The 15,642-nt window shown below is 35.5% G+C and overlaps 1 protein-coding gene, 1 long non-coding RNA gene and 1 other non-coding gene across 3 annotated transcripts; 1 reads left to right on the top strand and 2 right to left on the bottom strand.

Annotated features, from left to right (window-relative positions):
* The first annotated feature begins 1,126 nt into the window (after positions 1 to 1,126).
* On the top strand, positions 1,127 to 2,948 carry LOC114404219. The gene is made up of 2 exons (XR_003664862.1): positions 1,127 to 1,317; positions 2,441 to 2,948. It is a non-coding gene; the product is annotated as an uncharacterized LOC114404219 (long non-coding RNA).
* A 7,045-nt stretch (positions 2,949 to 9,993) lies between these two features.
* Positions 9,994 to 10,886, bottom strand: LOC114404218 (probable WRKY transcription factor 33; the record flags this gene model as incomplete). Its single annotated transcript, XM_028367291.1, has 2 exons — positions 9,994 to 10,420; positions 10,725 to 10,886. Coding segments are annotated over 2 exons (589 nt in total), but the record flags the coding sequence as incomplete, so codon positions are not given.
* A 1,808-nt stretch (positions 10,887 to 12,694) lies between these two features.
* LOC114404220 lies at positions 12,695 to 12,801 on the bottom strand. The gene has a single exon (XR_003664863.1). It is a non-coding gene; the product is annotated as a small nucleolar RNA R71 (small nucleolar RNA).
* Between the last annotated feature and the right edge of the window lie 2,841 nt (positions 12,802 to 15,642).

Raw genomic sequence — 15,642 nt, 5'->3', positions numbered from 1 at the left:
TGAGGAAGGCCACCATCCTTGCTTTCCAGTATTCATAGTTGGTTCCATCCAGAATTGGTGGTCTGTTCACTGGTCCTCCTTCTTTCTCCATGTTCATCAGAATTTATCTCCCTAGATCTCACTCAGTGATTTAGAGTGCCCGCTCTGATACCAATTGAAATTCTGATACTGAGGACAGATGTCGTACAGGATGTCACGACATCGCGCTTCAGAACATGCAGATTATATATGACAGTATGAACAGATTAAACAAGTAAATAACACAAGAGAATTGTTAACCCAGTTCGGTGTAACGTCACCTACATCTGGGGGCTACCAAGCCAGGGAGGAAATCCACTAAAATAGTATTAGTTCGAAGATCTAACAGCCACTGTATACAACCTTCTCACCTAACCACTACCCATGCAACTTCTACCTAAGAGCCACTCTTAGATATGAGAACCCCTCTCACTCCCTTTCAATCACTCACCCGTGTTTACAAACAAATCAAAGACACACCAGAGATTGCTCTCTGAACAATAGAGATCAACTCTACACACTCAGGTCCAACACTTGATGTTAGGGTAACATCAAGGTGGCTCACAAAACACTCAAGTCACAAAACTCACAAAATAACTCTTCAATCTCTGACTTGGTAAAAAACCCGTGCAACCTTCATGTTTATATAGCAGTGTGCGTATCTGGGCTGCAACACCTTGCGCTGGATAAGCTCTATCATTCTCCTGAAAAATCTGCACTTAAAGATCTAAAAGATAAATTTTTATCTTTTAGTTTTTATCTTCAATCTCTAATCCCTGAACGAAACTATTCAAAGTTTGTAATTTGATCTTTAATTATCTTTTAATTCGTTCCTAAAGATAGAGCTCCTAATCTGTTGCTGACTGCACATTAATCTGTTAAAGATATAACAGATTTATGTGTCCAGTATTTTCGGGCAGGATGTCCTGGACATTGTATCCGACATCGTGGATCCTGCAGCTTCAATTCTTCATTTGACATTTTATCTTGCCTTGTGCATTGTGCAGCCCGATCTGATTCCATGACATAATGTTAGACATCATGTGCAGCAACTCCAGCTTTCCTTCATTGTCTAAGTGCTTATGTTTTAACAAAATTTTAGCCAATCTTTTAAAACTAAGTAAAGCTAAGCACTAACAATTTTAAGATAATAAAAGAGAAGCTGAAGTCACAAACAAAAAATGCCATAATGGAGAAGTATGGAAATGCTGCAGCCTACGAAGAGCTTCCAAAGGAGCTTCTTTTGGGGCAGAGAGACAAGTAAAGTATGATAGGGCTGACAGAATTATAGAAGGCCTGGTATTATTCAATCTGAAATTCATGTTGATTTTCTTTTTATGAATTAAACATTTATTTTCCTTTTTGGTGGTATTGCATGATCAATTGACTTCTTTGTACAGGAACAAAATGTAATTAATCTGTACAAGTCTTAGGCTTAAGCTTAATTTTAAAAGGTTGGGTTATGTCTTAAGTTCAAATTCTAATAATTAAGTAATTTTAATTCTCTGGTTTGGGAGGAATTATTTGATAGTCTTAGATTATCATAATTACGACTAATTTTTATGACACATAATTGTTAGTAATTATTTTTTATAAATTATAAAATTTGAATATAGCTTATATAAACATTAATATTGGTTGACACTATAAACAGGTAGTAATTTAAGACCACCTAATAATTTATCTTGGTTTTTTTGCATTATATTTGTTTGTTTTGGTTAAGCTGTCTGCCACGGTGTTGTTTTTATATCTACATAACCGTGATAGAGCTGTTTTTCTATTTCCTTAATTAGACTGCTTCTTTATTTAACTTTCAACCATAGAGAGCAGTCCACGTATGCATAAAGTTCCGTATGGTATAGTAGCGGCCACTTGCTCTGTATACATGCAACGTTTTCTGAACCTTTACGAGTTAAAGCCAGACACAAAAGATTAAAACTAGTTTAATTTCCAACTTCCAAATGTCTTTGTAAACAGGGAATAGCTAGCTAGCTACAAGTGTGTGATGAAATGCATTAGATTTATTATTACTCAACATGTAGATGTAACATATTTCTTTTATTACATCTTAGCTAAACCATATCAATATAGCAAGCTTGTTGCAGGGCTAGTGGACCAATTAATAAGTATTGATAGAGGACTTTGCATGTACAAATACAGTTACTCTGTAAAGGCATTCGAGTTGTCACTTGTCAATCAAATGCATCGCTACTTAAAAAATCTTATCTGACTTCACTTTATATTGTCCATTTGGCATCAAAGACAAATTATTAAGAGCAAGCTAGTAGTTAATTTTTCTTACATGGTACGCGCTCTAGCAAATACTTTCTTAGCTACTTTACATTTATTTCTTCTTGTCTTCTTCTCAATTAACATACATATAGTTTGACACTTTCTATGTGTTAATTTGTTTCCTAAACAGGAACAGAATCAGAAAAAGCTTCGAAAGGCTGTCTCGGAGGTGTCGAAGGAAATTGAATGATACTACAATGAGTTGAAGTTGGAGAAGAAACTTGGTGCTATTGAAGAGGTGGAGCAAGCTGAATGCCAATCTTTATTTAGGTTGGAAAAATTCTTACATTGAATATGGTACATCTTTATTTAGGTTGGAAATTTAATCCAGATAGTACCTATATCTTTGTTATTTTAACTTTGATACATTATCATCTGGAATTTGAATTGACCCTAACATGCTAAAATTTTTTAGGGTTCTAGTTGCTTTAGTTTTAAGTTGGATTATCCTTCCTTTTTCACAAATGATTTAAAGGGGTTAAGTCATGATATCTGACTAGAAGTCTTACAAGTAGTGATGCAAACTAGTTGCTTGCTTGGTGATTATTATATTTATAGGTTTTTCATGAACTAAGGGTGTTGATATTTATTTATTTATTCATCTTTGTATTGCCTATAATGGAATATTTGATATTTCATTCATCTTGTATTTAGTGCATTAGTCTGTTTTTGTTTGGATTGGAGGTTCACTAAGGACCTGTTCTGGAAGGATGTTGAAGCTTTGATAGTTCAATATACTAAAGAACCAAAGAAGAGCAAGTAATATTGAGACATGAACTTTGGTTATGCGAAAAACTTTTTGGATGAGAAAACATATATCTGGATATGGTTTATAATTCTATACTTAAGACATTTAAAATAGAACTGAGGGAATCAAACTTAGGTCAATTTAATTCTAGTTTACGATATGTACTCATGGTTAAATTTTATTTTAGTGATTTTAATTTAATCTTTATAAATTATTTAGATATGTTATGTGATATGTCACTTAAATAGTTATTAAAGTAACATATATGATTTGTTATATATTACATCATTTCATGAATAAATCTTTTTTATTATGCAGAAAAAGCAATGGATTTTTTAATTATTTTTAGAAAAAGACATTCTTAGACGGTTTTTGAGTAAACCGTCTTCAAATTCTTAATTTTTTTTAATAAAAGATATTCTAAGATAATTTTTTGAAAAATCATTTTAGATTATAGATATTTTGAGATGATTTTTGGAATAATCTTCTTAGAATAATAGTTTTTCTAATACGATTTTTTTTTAATAACGGTCGTGAAACAAAGTTTTTTCGGTCATGATTGTGTAGGTTCAACTAGAAGTTTTATATAAAATAATTAATTAAATAACTGTATGATAAATAAATATCAATAAATATTAATAAAAATTTTAATTTCTGATTTAGGAATGGGTCTTGATGTGACTCCTATCTAAAATCCATCATTTTGTAACATAAAAGTGAAAGTATAATGAATATAAGAATTTAGATAAAATAATTATAATTAACAAATATAAAATTAAAAACACATATTTATCTAAATTTGACACTATCATACGCTACACACTTAGTTGTCAAATAATGTCAAACAAATTTTCATTTAAATAAATTTAAGTAATGTCTTTTCAAAAAAAAAATTGAATGCGACAACGGTAACGTAACCATATCACTCACTCATAACATCCTCAAAAATGGAATAATAACAAGTTGTTTATGATAGATTTAATTAGTTAATACCTTTATCACATATAAAAATTATAACGTAAATAATTTCTCACTCTCTTCTCTGTTCCTAATCTGAAATTAATAATAGTACGTGCTTCTTTTCATTTATCTACTAAAAATCATATAAAAACAAATTTGAGACAACCAATTGTTGAACAACTTTCGCACTTGCTCTCACGTTTCTAAAGTAAAGGGGAGAGTGTAGTCTTAATTTAGTGATCACTTGCATGTGCGCAAGAATTTGATTGGTCTTTCAAATTTATTAATTGCAATTTTTATTGATGGTATATTGTTTTTTTTTGTTATATTGTTTGAATTATTTTATGGTGTTGTTCTGTTATGATTGTTACATGTTGTGCTTGTTATTTTAATAGGTTACTCAAATTTGTTGATCGATTTTTTTTTTCCTAAATCAAATACATATATATACACACATCATCAAAGATACACACCAAAGAGGATATAAAATAAGATGCTAATGAAGAAATTTGACCGACAAAAATGGAGGGAGTTTTTTTTTTTCTTTCTAATGCAAGTAGGGAGTAAAACAAATAATTGATTTGAAATTGATACATTGACCGACTTGTAATTCACACAAATATCCTGAAATGAAAATACTTTCCTTCTTGAATTGAAACAACTAACTTGAAACGGGAAAGAGAGAGAGAGAAATAAATGATTACATGTATGAGATCTCAAAACAATTGATCAATGAATATGTTTTTTTAAAAATAAAAAATTAGAAAGCACTCGCACAACATTAACATTATTAAATTGACATCTTCAATAATTTAGAATCACATATAATTATTGTAAGCATAGGTATTCTTCAACAAACAACAACAACAACAACAACAACAACGCCTTATCCCACTAGGTGGGGTCGGCTACATGGATCAACTTCCGCCATAATGTTCTATCAAGTACCATACTTCTATCCAAACCATTAATTTCGAGATCCTTTTTTATAACCTCTCTTATAGTCTTTTTGGGTCTTCCTCTGCCTCGAATTGTTTGTCTTCTCTCCATCTGGTCTACTCTCCTCACTACAGAGTCTACCGGTCTTCTCTCTACATGCCCAAACCACCTAAGTCTATTTTCCACCATCTTCTCTACAATAGGCGCTACTCCAACCCTCTCTCTAATAGCTTCGTTTCTAATTTTATCCTGTCGAGTCTTACCACACATCCACCGCAACATCCTCATCTCCGCTACACCTACTTTATTCTCATGTTGGCTCTTGACCGCCCAACATTCTGTTCCGTACAAAATTGCCGGTCTTACCGCAGTCCGATAAAACTTTCCCTTTAGCTTGATCGGTACCTTTGCATCACATAACACCCCCGATGCTTTTCTCCATTTCATCCATCCTGCTTGAATGCGATGATTCACATCCCCTTCAATTTCCCCATCATCCTGTATTACAGACCCAAGATATTTAAACCGTGTGACTTGAGGGATAATATGGTCTCCTATTTTCACCTCTGAGTTAGAAACCCTCCTTCTTTTGTTGAACTTACATTCCATATACTCCGATTTGCTTCTGCTTAGGCGAAAGCCATGTGTTTCTAGAGCTCGTCTCCAAGTTTCCAACCTCTCATTCAACTCCTCCCTCGACTCTCCAAGGAGGACTATGTCATCTGCAAAAAGCATGCATCTCGGCGCTATCTCTTGGATTTGTTCCGTGAGGACATCCAGAATTAAGGTAAAAAGGTAGGGGCTAAGGGTTGACCCTTGATGTAAACCAATTGTGATGGGAAAATCGTCTGACTCTCCACCCTGTGTCCTAACACTAGTCGATACCCTATCATACATATCTTGGATAGCTCGAATATATGCAACCCTAACCCCTTTCTTCTCTAGATCTTTCCACAAAATCTCTCTAGGCACTCTATCATACGCTTTCTCCAAGTCAATAAAAATCAAGTGCAAGTCTTGTTGGGCCATGCGATATTGCTCCATCACCCGCCGTAATAAATAAATCGCTTCCATGGTCGACCTTCCCGGCATGAAACCAAATTGATTCTCAGTAACTTGAGTCTCCTTTCTTAATCTCCGTTCGATCACTCTTTCCCATAATTTCATGGTATGACTCATGAGCTTGATTCCCCTATAATTTGCACAATTTTGTATATCCCCCTTGTTCTTATAGATTGGCACTAACGTGCTTCTCCTCCATTCCTCCGGCATGCGTTTTGACCTCATAATTTCGTTAAAGAGTTCGGTGAGCCACTCAAGACCTCTATCTCCAAGAGTTTTCCACACTTCAATAGGTATGTTGTCTGGCCCCACCGCCTTACCATTACTCATTCTTTTCAACGCTTCCTTTACTTCCTGTTTCTGAATCCGACGATAGTACTTATAGTTCCGGTCCTCTTCTCTTGTGTCTAGACTGCTAGAGTCATATCCATATCCATCATTAAATAAGTTGTGGAAATACGCCTTCCACCTTTCCTTGATATCTTTTTCATGCACTAAGACTTTGCCTTCTTCATCCTTAACACACTTTACTTGATCCAAATCTCTAGTCTTCCTCTCTCTACCCTTAGCAAGCCTATATATAGATCTTTCTCCGTCCCTGGTTCCTAGAGCTTGGTATAGTCTGTCAAAAGCTTGGGCTCTTGCCTCACTCACCGCCTTTTTGGTTTCATTTCTAGCTATCTTATACTTATCCCAAGTTTCAGAATTTCTACACCTAGACCACTCCTTGAAACACTCTTTTTTTACTCTAACTTTGCTCTGAACATTTTCATTCCACCACCACGATTCTTTACCCCTAGGTCCAAAACCTCTAGATTCACCCAACGTCTCTTTAGCCACTTTAATAATCTCTTGGGACATCTTGTTCCACATATCATTTGCACTTCCTTGTGATTGTCCACACCAACCCTCCCATATCTTTTGTTGGAAGATTCCTTGTTTCTCACCCTTCAAGTGCCACCATTTGATCCTTGGTGCTACCAGAGGACTTCTTCTCTTTGCCCTATCTCTAATTCTTACATCCATAACCAAAACTCTATGTTGGGTAGTCAAGCTCTCTCCCGGGATAACTTTACAGTTCAAGCAATACTTCCTATCAGACTTCCTGATAAGGAAGAAATCTATTTGAGAACATGTCCCTCCACTTTTGTAAGTGATAAGATGTTCCTCTCTTTTCTTAAACCATGTATTGGCTATAGAAAGATCCAAAGCCTCCGAAAACTCCAAGATGGATTTACCCTCCCCATTCATCTCCCCTAGGCCAAAACCCCCATGCACCCCCTCAAAACCTCTAGCCACGCTACCTACATGTCCATTGAGATCCCCTCCTAGGAAAACTTTCTCTCCTTGGGGTATATCCTGAAGTACCCCTTCTAGATCCTCCCAAAATTTTACCTTAAAGTGTTCTGCTAACCCAACCTGAGGTGCGTACCCACTAATAACATTAAAGGTGTCCTGTCCCACAACCAATTTTAAGACTATGATACGATCTCCTACTCTTCTTACATCCACGACATCCTTCTTCCACTCCTTGTCCACAATAATCCCTACCCTATTTCTTGATCTGATTTTTCCCATATACCACAGCTTAAATCCCGAGTTGTCTAATTCTTTCGCTTTTTCACCTGTCCACTTAGTTTCTTGTAGGCACATAAAATTGATCTTCCTCCTCACCATAGGTATTCTTCAACAAATTAAAAATAATTTTCTTTAATGAGTTAAATTTTAACACAATCTTCATTTTCTTTACTTTCTGCAAACAAAACCAAAGTTCACAAATAAACTACAAAATACAGAAACCATCAAATAAATAAACCAAAGTTCATGGAGTAATAATCAATAATGGCGTGCATGTGATTCAAAACATTTATACGATAATGGTTATTATAATGAATTCTTTTTTACAACAGTTATTATAATGATTTCTAGCAAGCTAAAAGAAATAACAAAAATAAAATATATAGAGAAGGTAAAATAAATAAAAAAATATTATGCAATAAATTTTTTAAAACCAAGGATACTTTTGAAAATTTGTTAGAAATTAGAGAGATAAAGAGAGAAATTAACATGAGTTAGTGATTAAAAATTAGTTACTTGCAAATCTGATTTAGTAAGCAAAAATCAAATCATCTATTACATATTAAATTATATTAAAACTGATTTGCATGTGAGCAATTGTAGAAAAGATCGACAATTATGTTACTGTGATGATAACACGTGATCCAATATTTAAAATGGGTAGTAAAACATCATTGCATCTTTGTCGATTATTGAAAAACTGATGTAGTAAAACATGCGGTGACATTTTTGAAATTAATACCAACTACTTTAAGGCGTTAACGATGGTTTTTATAAAATCGCCTTTGATGTGAATGTTACGAAGGCGGTTTTATAAAAACTGTCTTTGTTTCTAACCCGACTACTACGATTTTTCGAAAAATGTCTTTGAAGTCATCAGATTTTTAATTACTTTAATTTTCACTTTTCACTCTTTGAATACAAATGTGCCTTTAATTTCTGCAGTCTGGCCCTTTACTCCGCGATGACCTCCGAAGTCTACCGCAAGCTATGTCGTGCCCGCACTACTCTATCTCACTCTTGTGTGTCTCACCGTGACAGCTAGCGCATTCTGTCTATTGCTTCCAACTGCCTCCGGCCGTCATGTAGTAAGTACCAATGTCTTCATTTGTTATAGCTTTCATTCATATGTGGCTGGTGTTTGCAACATGCTTATGAATTTGTTGACATTGTGAATTTGTTGGCTGCTTGAAGTTTACCCATGCTTGTTTCACTTTTTTTATATGATTACATTTGTTTGCATTGATTTTACAAAAAATTAGTATGTGTATGCAAAATAGCAATGTAAATTGGTAATGCGTTTGGGTCTCATTGTACTTTGTGTTGTTTCAACTGTTGATTATCACGATCAATAATAAATTATAAACTAATCAATCATTCAGGAATCACAATTTATAAATATATGAATATGTACAAATTATCTAAGATGTAAAAATTCACTTTATCTTCAAAGATTTATCCATCATATGATGTGAAAGTTCTCTAGGATACAACAAGTTCATCCTAAGAATAATTTAGGACAACTATTTCTCTAAGTTTAGAATTTAAAGCGAAATAGTCGAAGATTAAATATTCACCTCTTTGATCATTAGACCAACTTCCTTGATCATGCTACCTATTTTTTTAAGCACACAATTAATCAATCTAAGTATTTGTCAGTTATTATAATTGCTTAATAACAAAGCATCTTTTTCCCCCAACTCAATTATAATAAGTGCTCAATAAAGGATTAGGTGGGCTCTGGATGACTGAGCCTCTGTAAAATAAAATTAAAGACTATCATGAAAAACCAAGAAACGTAAGGAGACACCTTAATGATGTACTATTATTAAAGAAATGGGTAAAAGTTTTACCAAAACCAGTGATAAACTGGATAATTGTTTTCATTTATTGTTTAGTAGGACTTATGTGAGGTCCATCTAATAGTAGAAAGATTTGTTAATAAAATAATGTGAGAAAGTATAAGTTTACCATTTGTTCTAGAGTTAGACAAATTTCTCAGCAGCATGAACATTTTGCTGACTAAATCAGAAGCCACTAACTATTTCATAATTTGAACAAACAAGGACTTTGATTGAAAAATTTATAGTCAACAACACAACCCAAAGTAACCATAACTAGTAAGAGTAGACATTTGTATACCAAAGTAGAAATTTCCAACAACTAGTATTAATCTTAGAAAGCAATTGAACAAAAGCAACAAAAGAATAATAGAATTCAAGGTCAACACATTTTCTGTCTCTCCTATGACTAAATTGAAAGTTTAAACAAGGCCTAACTCTTGTCAAGCTTTAGAAAGTTGTAGCAGTAGTCTCTAATCTTAGTACACCAAAATTAGTAGATGCTCATGAATTTCTTATTCCTATACTCTATACATAAACATATAAGTGATATTTTTATGTGTAACGTTCTAGTGTTCTTCTGCTTCCAAATTTAAAAGTTCTTTGACAAAAAGACTGAAGAAACGGGTCATTAGCCAAAAATCCGATGCTTTCGGGGCTCAACACCAAGTCCATTGGAAAAGGTTCTTGGCTTGCAGATGTTGGTGGCTTTGTGTCATGAAGTGAGTTTGTGAAACTTGCTGAGTTAGAATAATTAGTCACTGCGGAGGGCCTAATAGGGGCAGGATCTATTACAATATTGGTGTTGGTGTTGTTGTTTAGAGAAGTTCTATTCATGCTATAGCTTGAGTTTCCTCGTCCTAAAGGTACATCATGGATATGTTTCCCTTCATAAGTTGTAATCACAGCTTTCATATCATGTGCAACTCTCTCAACATGTTTTCTCACTGGACAACCCAGGGCTACACATGTGTAGTAACTCCTACAGAAAGAATTTGCTTAATTCATGGCCTTAACTGGTAGGTAATAATAGAAATTGTAACAGTTAAAACCATACGACTAATCAATTCTATTAAGAGTTTAATTGAAAAAAACAAATAGTATAAATGCTTTTTTACACTATCATCCAATTACAAATCGTGTTGAGTTCGTTGATTTTTGTAATAACTAACTTAAAAGTCCACCGAGATGATTTTTGATTGATTGACAATCATTTTTTTTTTTACACTAGTCCAATAGTACATCATAGTTAAACTCTTCTATTAAAATCTAAAAGATGGAAATACCTAGGGTTTGGGTTTCCTTTAACTAGTTTCTGTCCATATTTCCTCCACCTATATCCATCATCAAGTATGTCAATTTCACTTGTGGTTTGAACTACAACTCTAGGTTCCTTAACAGTTCTACTCCCAGTAGAAGAATAGGAATGACCATCATTTTCATCCTCTCTGATGTGCCATTATTTTCTCTGCGCTTAATTTACGTTCATGCTTAATGATCATTTATGATTAATTGGTGTATGTGTTGCTTAATCACATAATGAATGCCTTATGTTAAATTTCGCTTAGTAATTTAATTTAGGGTTGGATTAAGTGGTTGAACTGATAAAGGATAAACACTCGTAACCTAGGATAAGAGACTTGCTTGTGAATCAAGGGGAAGCAACGTGTTTTAATTTTGATATTGTCTAATTCACATCTATTCGCTGTTTAATTTACAAAAGCAACCAACCCCCCCCCCCCCCCAATTCGTTACTATTTTCCTACTATCTGTTATGAACATTTGGTTTATCATTGCTCATTGGAAAACGACTTAGGATCACTTCCTAGTTACTGCATTTTAATGTTTATTTGATTCGGGTACAGCCTCGATCAAATTTGGCGCCGTTGCCGGGGAGCAATGTCCAAAGGTTCATAATAGCTAGTGATTTGTGTTTTATGTTTAGTTGTTTTATGCTTTCGTGTGGTATTAGTATGTTGTGTTAGTGCGTTGTTCTGTTTTATTTGATGTCCTGTTTTGCAATTTAGTAGTACCCCTTGTTCAACGTTTCCCCTGTTTCAGTTTTATGTTTTGCTGTGAATAGTGCATATCGACGAAATTAGAGACTGATTATGTGTTACTGTTGACACAACATTACATTAGCGACGACTGTTTACAATTTAATTGGCGATTTTTGTTTTGATGGTTAGGGTTGTTATTTTTGGCTGAATTTTTGTGTGGTAGGTTCTTTTGATTCATATTTTGTGTGAAAAATACCAGGAACACTTGGTGTGGCTGGATTTGAGAGATTCAAAAAAATTTGAGAACTTGTGTTTAACAAAACTTCAAACGACCATAACTTTTGCTCTGGGTATCAGAATAACTATTATTATATTTGCATTTGGGATAGAAAAAATATTCCTATACTGTGGTAACCTGCTGAAGTAGGTTGAGGACTCCCAAACTCCAAAAATCAGCCGTTTACTAAGTTTTTTTTAAGTATTATTGTCCTATTTTTCTAAACTTTGCTTAGGTAGTTTTCATAGTTAGACTTTGAATTTTTGTCTGAAAATTTTTGTGCTATCTTTTCATGATTTTAGGGTGTTCCTCACAAAATCTCAGCTCATTTTGATATCATTTGAGTATAGTTGTAGTTTTACCCCCTTGTTAGGTGCTTGTTGAGAAACACATTATTTGCTGCATATAGTGCATGACTAGGGGCAATCCAGGCGATTTAAAACCCTTTGATCCTGAAATAGATAAAACCTTTCATAGATTAGTTAGGCATAGTGTGCATCCTGATCATTTTGTGCATTTTGAGCATTCTGAGTATTCTGTTGCTAGTGATTCTAAATATTCTGATTTTGAGCATTCCACTACTAATTTTTATATTGAGAACATGGCTCAACCTCCACCTCGTGAGAGGACTCTTAGGGAGATGGCTGCACCTGATTTCACTTATGAAAGCTTGTGCATTCAATATCCTGATGAGGGTGTTCCATATGTTCTCAAGACTGGACTAATACGTTTGCTGCCCAAGTTTCATGGTCTTGCAAGTGAAGATCCTTATAAGCATCTTAAGGAGTTCCATATTGTTTGTTTCACCATGAAGCCCCCTGATGTCCAAGAAGATCATATCTTTCTAAAGGCTTTTCCTTATTCTCTGGAGGGAGTGGCAAAAGATTGGCTATACTACCTTGCTCCCAGGTCTATTTTCAGTTGGGATGACCTTAAGAGGGTGTTCTTGGAGAAATTCTTCCCTGCATCTAGGACCACTGCCATCAGAAAAGACATTTCAGGCATCATGCAACTTGGTGGAGAAAGCTTGTATAAGTACTGGGAAAGATTCAAGAAATTGTGTGCAAGCTGCCCTCACCACCAGATTTCTGAGCAACTTCTTCAATATTTCTATGAGGGACTTAGCAACATGGAGAGGAGTATGATTGATGCTGCTAGTGGTGGAGCTCTTGGTGGTATGACCCCTGCTGAGGCTAGGAATTTAATTGAGAAGATGGCTTCCAACTCCTAACAGTTTAGTGCCAGAAATGATGCTATTGTCATTAGAGGAGTGCATGAAGTAGCCACGAATTCATCTTCATAAGCTGAAACTAAGAAGCTAGAGGGTAAACTAGATGCCTTGGTTAACCTGGTAACCCAGCTGGCCTTGAATCAGAAGTCTGTACTTGTCACAAGACTCTGTGGTTTATGCTCCTTTGCCGACCACCACACAGACCTTTTCCCTTCTGTGCAGCAATTGAACAGCCTGAAGCTTATGCTGCAAACATCTACAATAGACCTCCTCAACCTCAGCAGCAAAATCAGCCACAACAGAACAATTATGACCTCTCTAGTAACAGGTACAATCCCGGGTGGAGGAATCATCCCAACCTTAGATGGTCGAGTCCTTCACAACAGCAACAACAACAGCCTTATTTTCAGAATGCTGCTGGCCCAAGCAGACCATACGTTCCTCCACCAATCCAGCAGCAACAACAACAACAGCAACAACCCTAGAAACAACAAACAGTTGAGGCTCCTCCGCAACCTTCCCTTGAAGAACTTGTGAGGCAAATGACTATGCAAAACATGCAGTTTCAACAAGAGACCAGAGCCTCCATTCAGAGCTTAACTAATCAGATGGGACAATTGGCTACACAATTAAATCAACAACAGTCCTAGAATTCTGACAGATTACCTTCTCAATCTGTCCAGAATCCCAAAAATGTGAGTGCCATTGCATTGAGGTCGGGAAAGCAATGTCAAGGACCTCAACCAGCAACATCTTCCTCATCCGCAAATGAACCTGCCCAACTTCACTCTACTCCAAAAAAAGATGATGACAAAAATTTAAAGAGTAAGTTACCTAACAATTTCTGTGTAGGTGAATCTTCGACTGGTAATTCTGATTTACAGAAGCAGCATATCCCTCTTCCATTCCCTCCAAGAGCAATTTCCAACAAATAAATGGAAGAGGCAGAGAAGGAGATCTTGGAAACATTTAGAAAAGTAGAGGTAAGCATACCTCTGCTGGATGCAATAAAGCAAATTCCAAGATATGCTAAATTCTTGAAGGAGCTGTGCACTAATAAGCGAAAGCTTAAAGGAAGTGAAAGAATTAGTATGGGCAGAAATGTCTTCGCATTGATTGGTAAATCTGTTCCCCAAATCCCTGAAAAATGTAAAGATCCAGGTACATTCAGTATACCTTGTATTATAGGGAACAATAAGTTTGACAATGCCATGCTAGATTTAGGAGCTTCTGTTAGTGTTATGCCTCTGTCTATTTTTAATTCTCTACCTCTAGGTCCTTTGCAGTCAACTGATGTGGTAATTCATTTAGCTAATAGAAGTGTTGCCTATCCTGCTGGTTTCATAGAGGATGTCTTAGTTAGAGTTGGTGAACTGATTTTCCCTGTTGATTTTTATATTATGAATATGGAGGAGGGATTTTCTAAAGGATCAGTTCCCATCATTCTAGGCAGACCTTTTATGAAAACTGCTAGAACTAAGATAGATGTATATGTAGGCACACTATCTATGGAGTTTGGTGATAAAAATATTCATTTTAATATTCTTGATGCTATGAAACACCCATCAGAAGATCTTTCTATATTTCATGTTGAAATAATTGACCATATTGTTGATGAATACATGACTGATCTTCATTCTATTCTGCATGCCTGTCACTCTTCATGCATTGAATCTGAATTTGTACTTGATCATATGTCTGAATTTGATGTTGAGAGTGAATCTGAAATTTATATTGATTATATGTCTGGTGATTTTTTACCTCTTGAGATTGATTTTGTAGAGTCAGATAGAACTAACCATGTTTCAGGAAGTACACATACCTCTGACTTTCTTTATGAGGTACAGGCTGAGAAACCATCTCTTTCTACCATTATCCAGCCTCCCACACCAGAATTGAAGCCTCTGCCATCAAATTTAAAATATGCTTACTTGGATGATAGCAAAAGTTTTCCAGTAATTATATCTGCCTCCCTTGCTGATGAGCAAGAGGAGAAGCTGTTAGCAGTTCTCAAGAAGCATAAGAAGGCTATAGGCTGGACCCTGGGGGACATTCCTGGTATTAGCCCCTCCACATGTATGCATCGGATAAATTTAGAGGATGGGGCTAAACCAGTAAGACAGCCACAGAGAAGACTCAACCCGATGATTCTTGATGTAGTGAAGAAGGAGGTAACCAAGCTTTTGCAAGATGGAATCATTTATCCTATCTTCGACAGCCAATGGGTGAGTCCCGTCCAGGTAGTCCCGAAGAAAACCGGCCTCACCGTGATAAAAAATGTGAAGGAGGAGTTGATTCCTACTCGGGTGTAGAACAGTTGGAGAGTCTGCATTGACTATAGGAGGTTGAACCAGGTTACCAAAAAGGACCATTTTCCACTGCCATTCATTGACCAAATGCTTGAACGCCTGGCAGGTAAATCTCACTACTATTTCCTTGATGGTTTTTCTGGTTATATGCAAATCACTATTGCTCCTGGGGATCAGGAAAAGACCACATTCACTTGCCCCTTCGGCACTTTTGCCTATAGGAGGATGCCTTTCGGCCTGTGCAATGCCCCTGGTACCTTCCAGCGGTGCATGATTAGTATTTTAGTGATTTTTTAAAAAATTGCATAGAGGTGTTTATGGATGATTTCACTGTATATGGATCCTCTTTTGATATTTGTTTGGATAGTCTGGAAAAGGTTTTGAATA

This window comes from Glycine soja, unplaced genomic scaffold (genome assembly GCF_004193775.1).
Source record: "Glycine soja cultivar W05 unplaced genomic scaffold, ASM419377v2 tig00008929_1_pilon, whole genome shotgun sequence".
Classification (NCBI taxonomy): domain Eukaryota; kingdom Viridiplantae; phylum Streptophyta; class Magnoliopsida; order Fabales; family Fabaceae; genus Glycine; species Glycine soja.
Note: the sequence above shows the minus strand (reverse complement) of the source record. Positions and strands in the feature narration are given on the sequence as shown.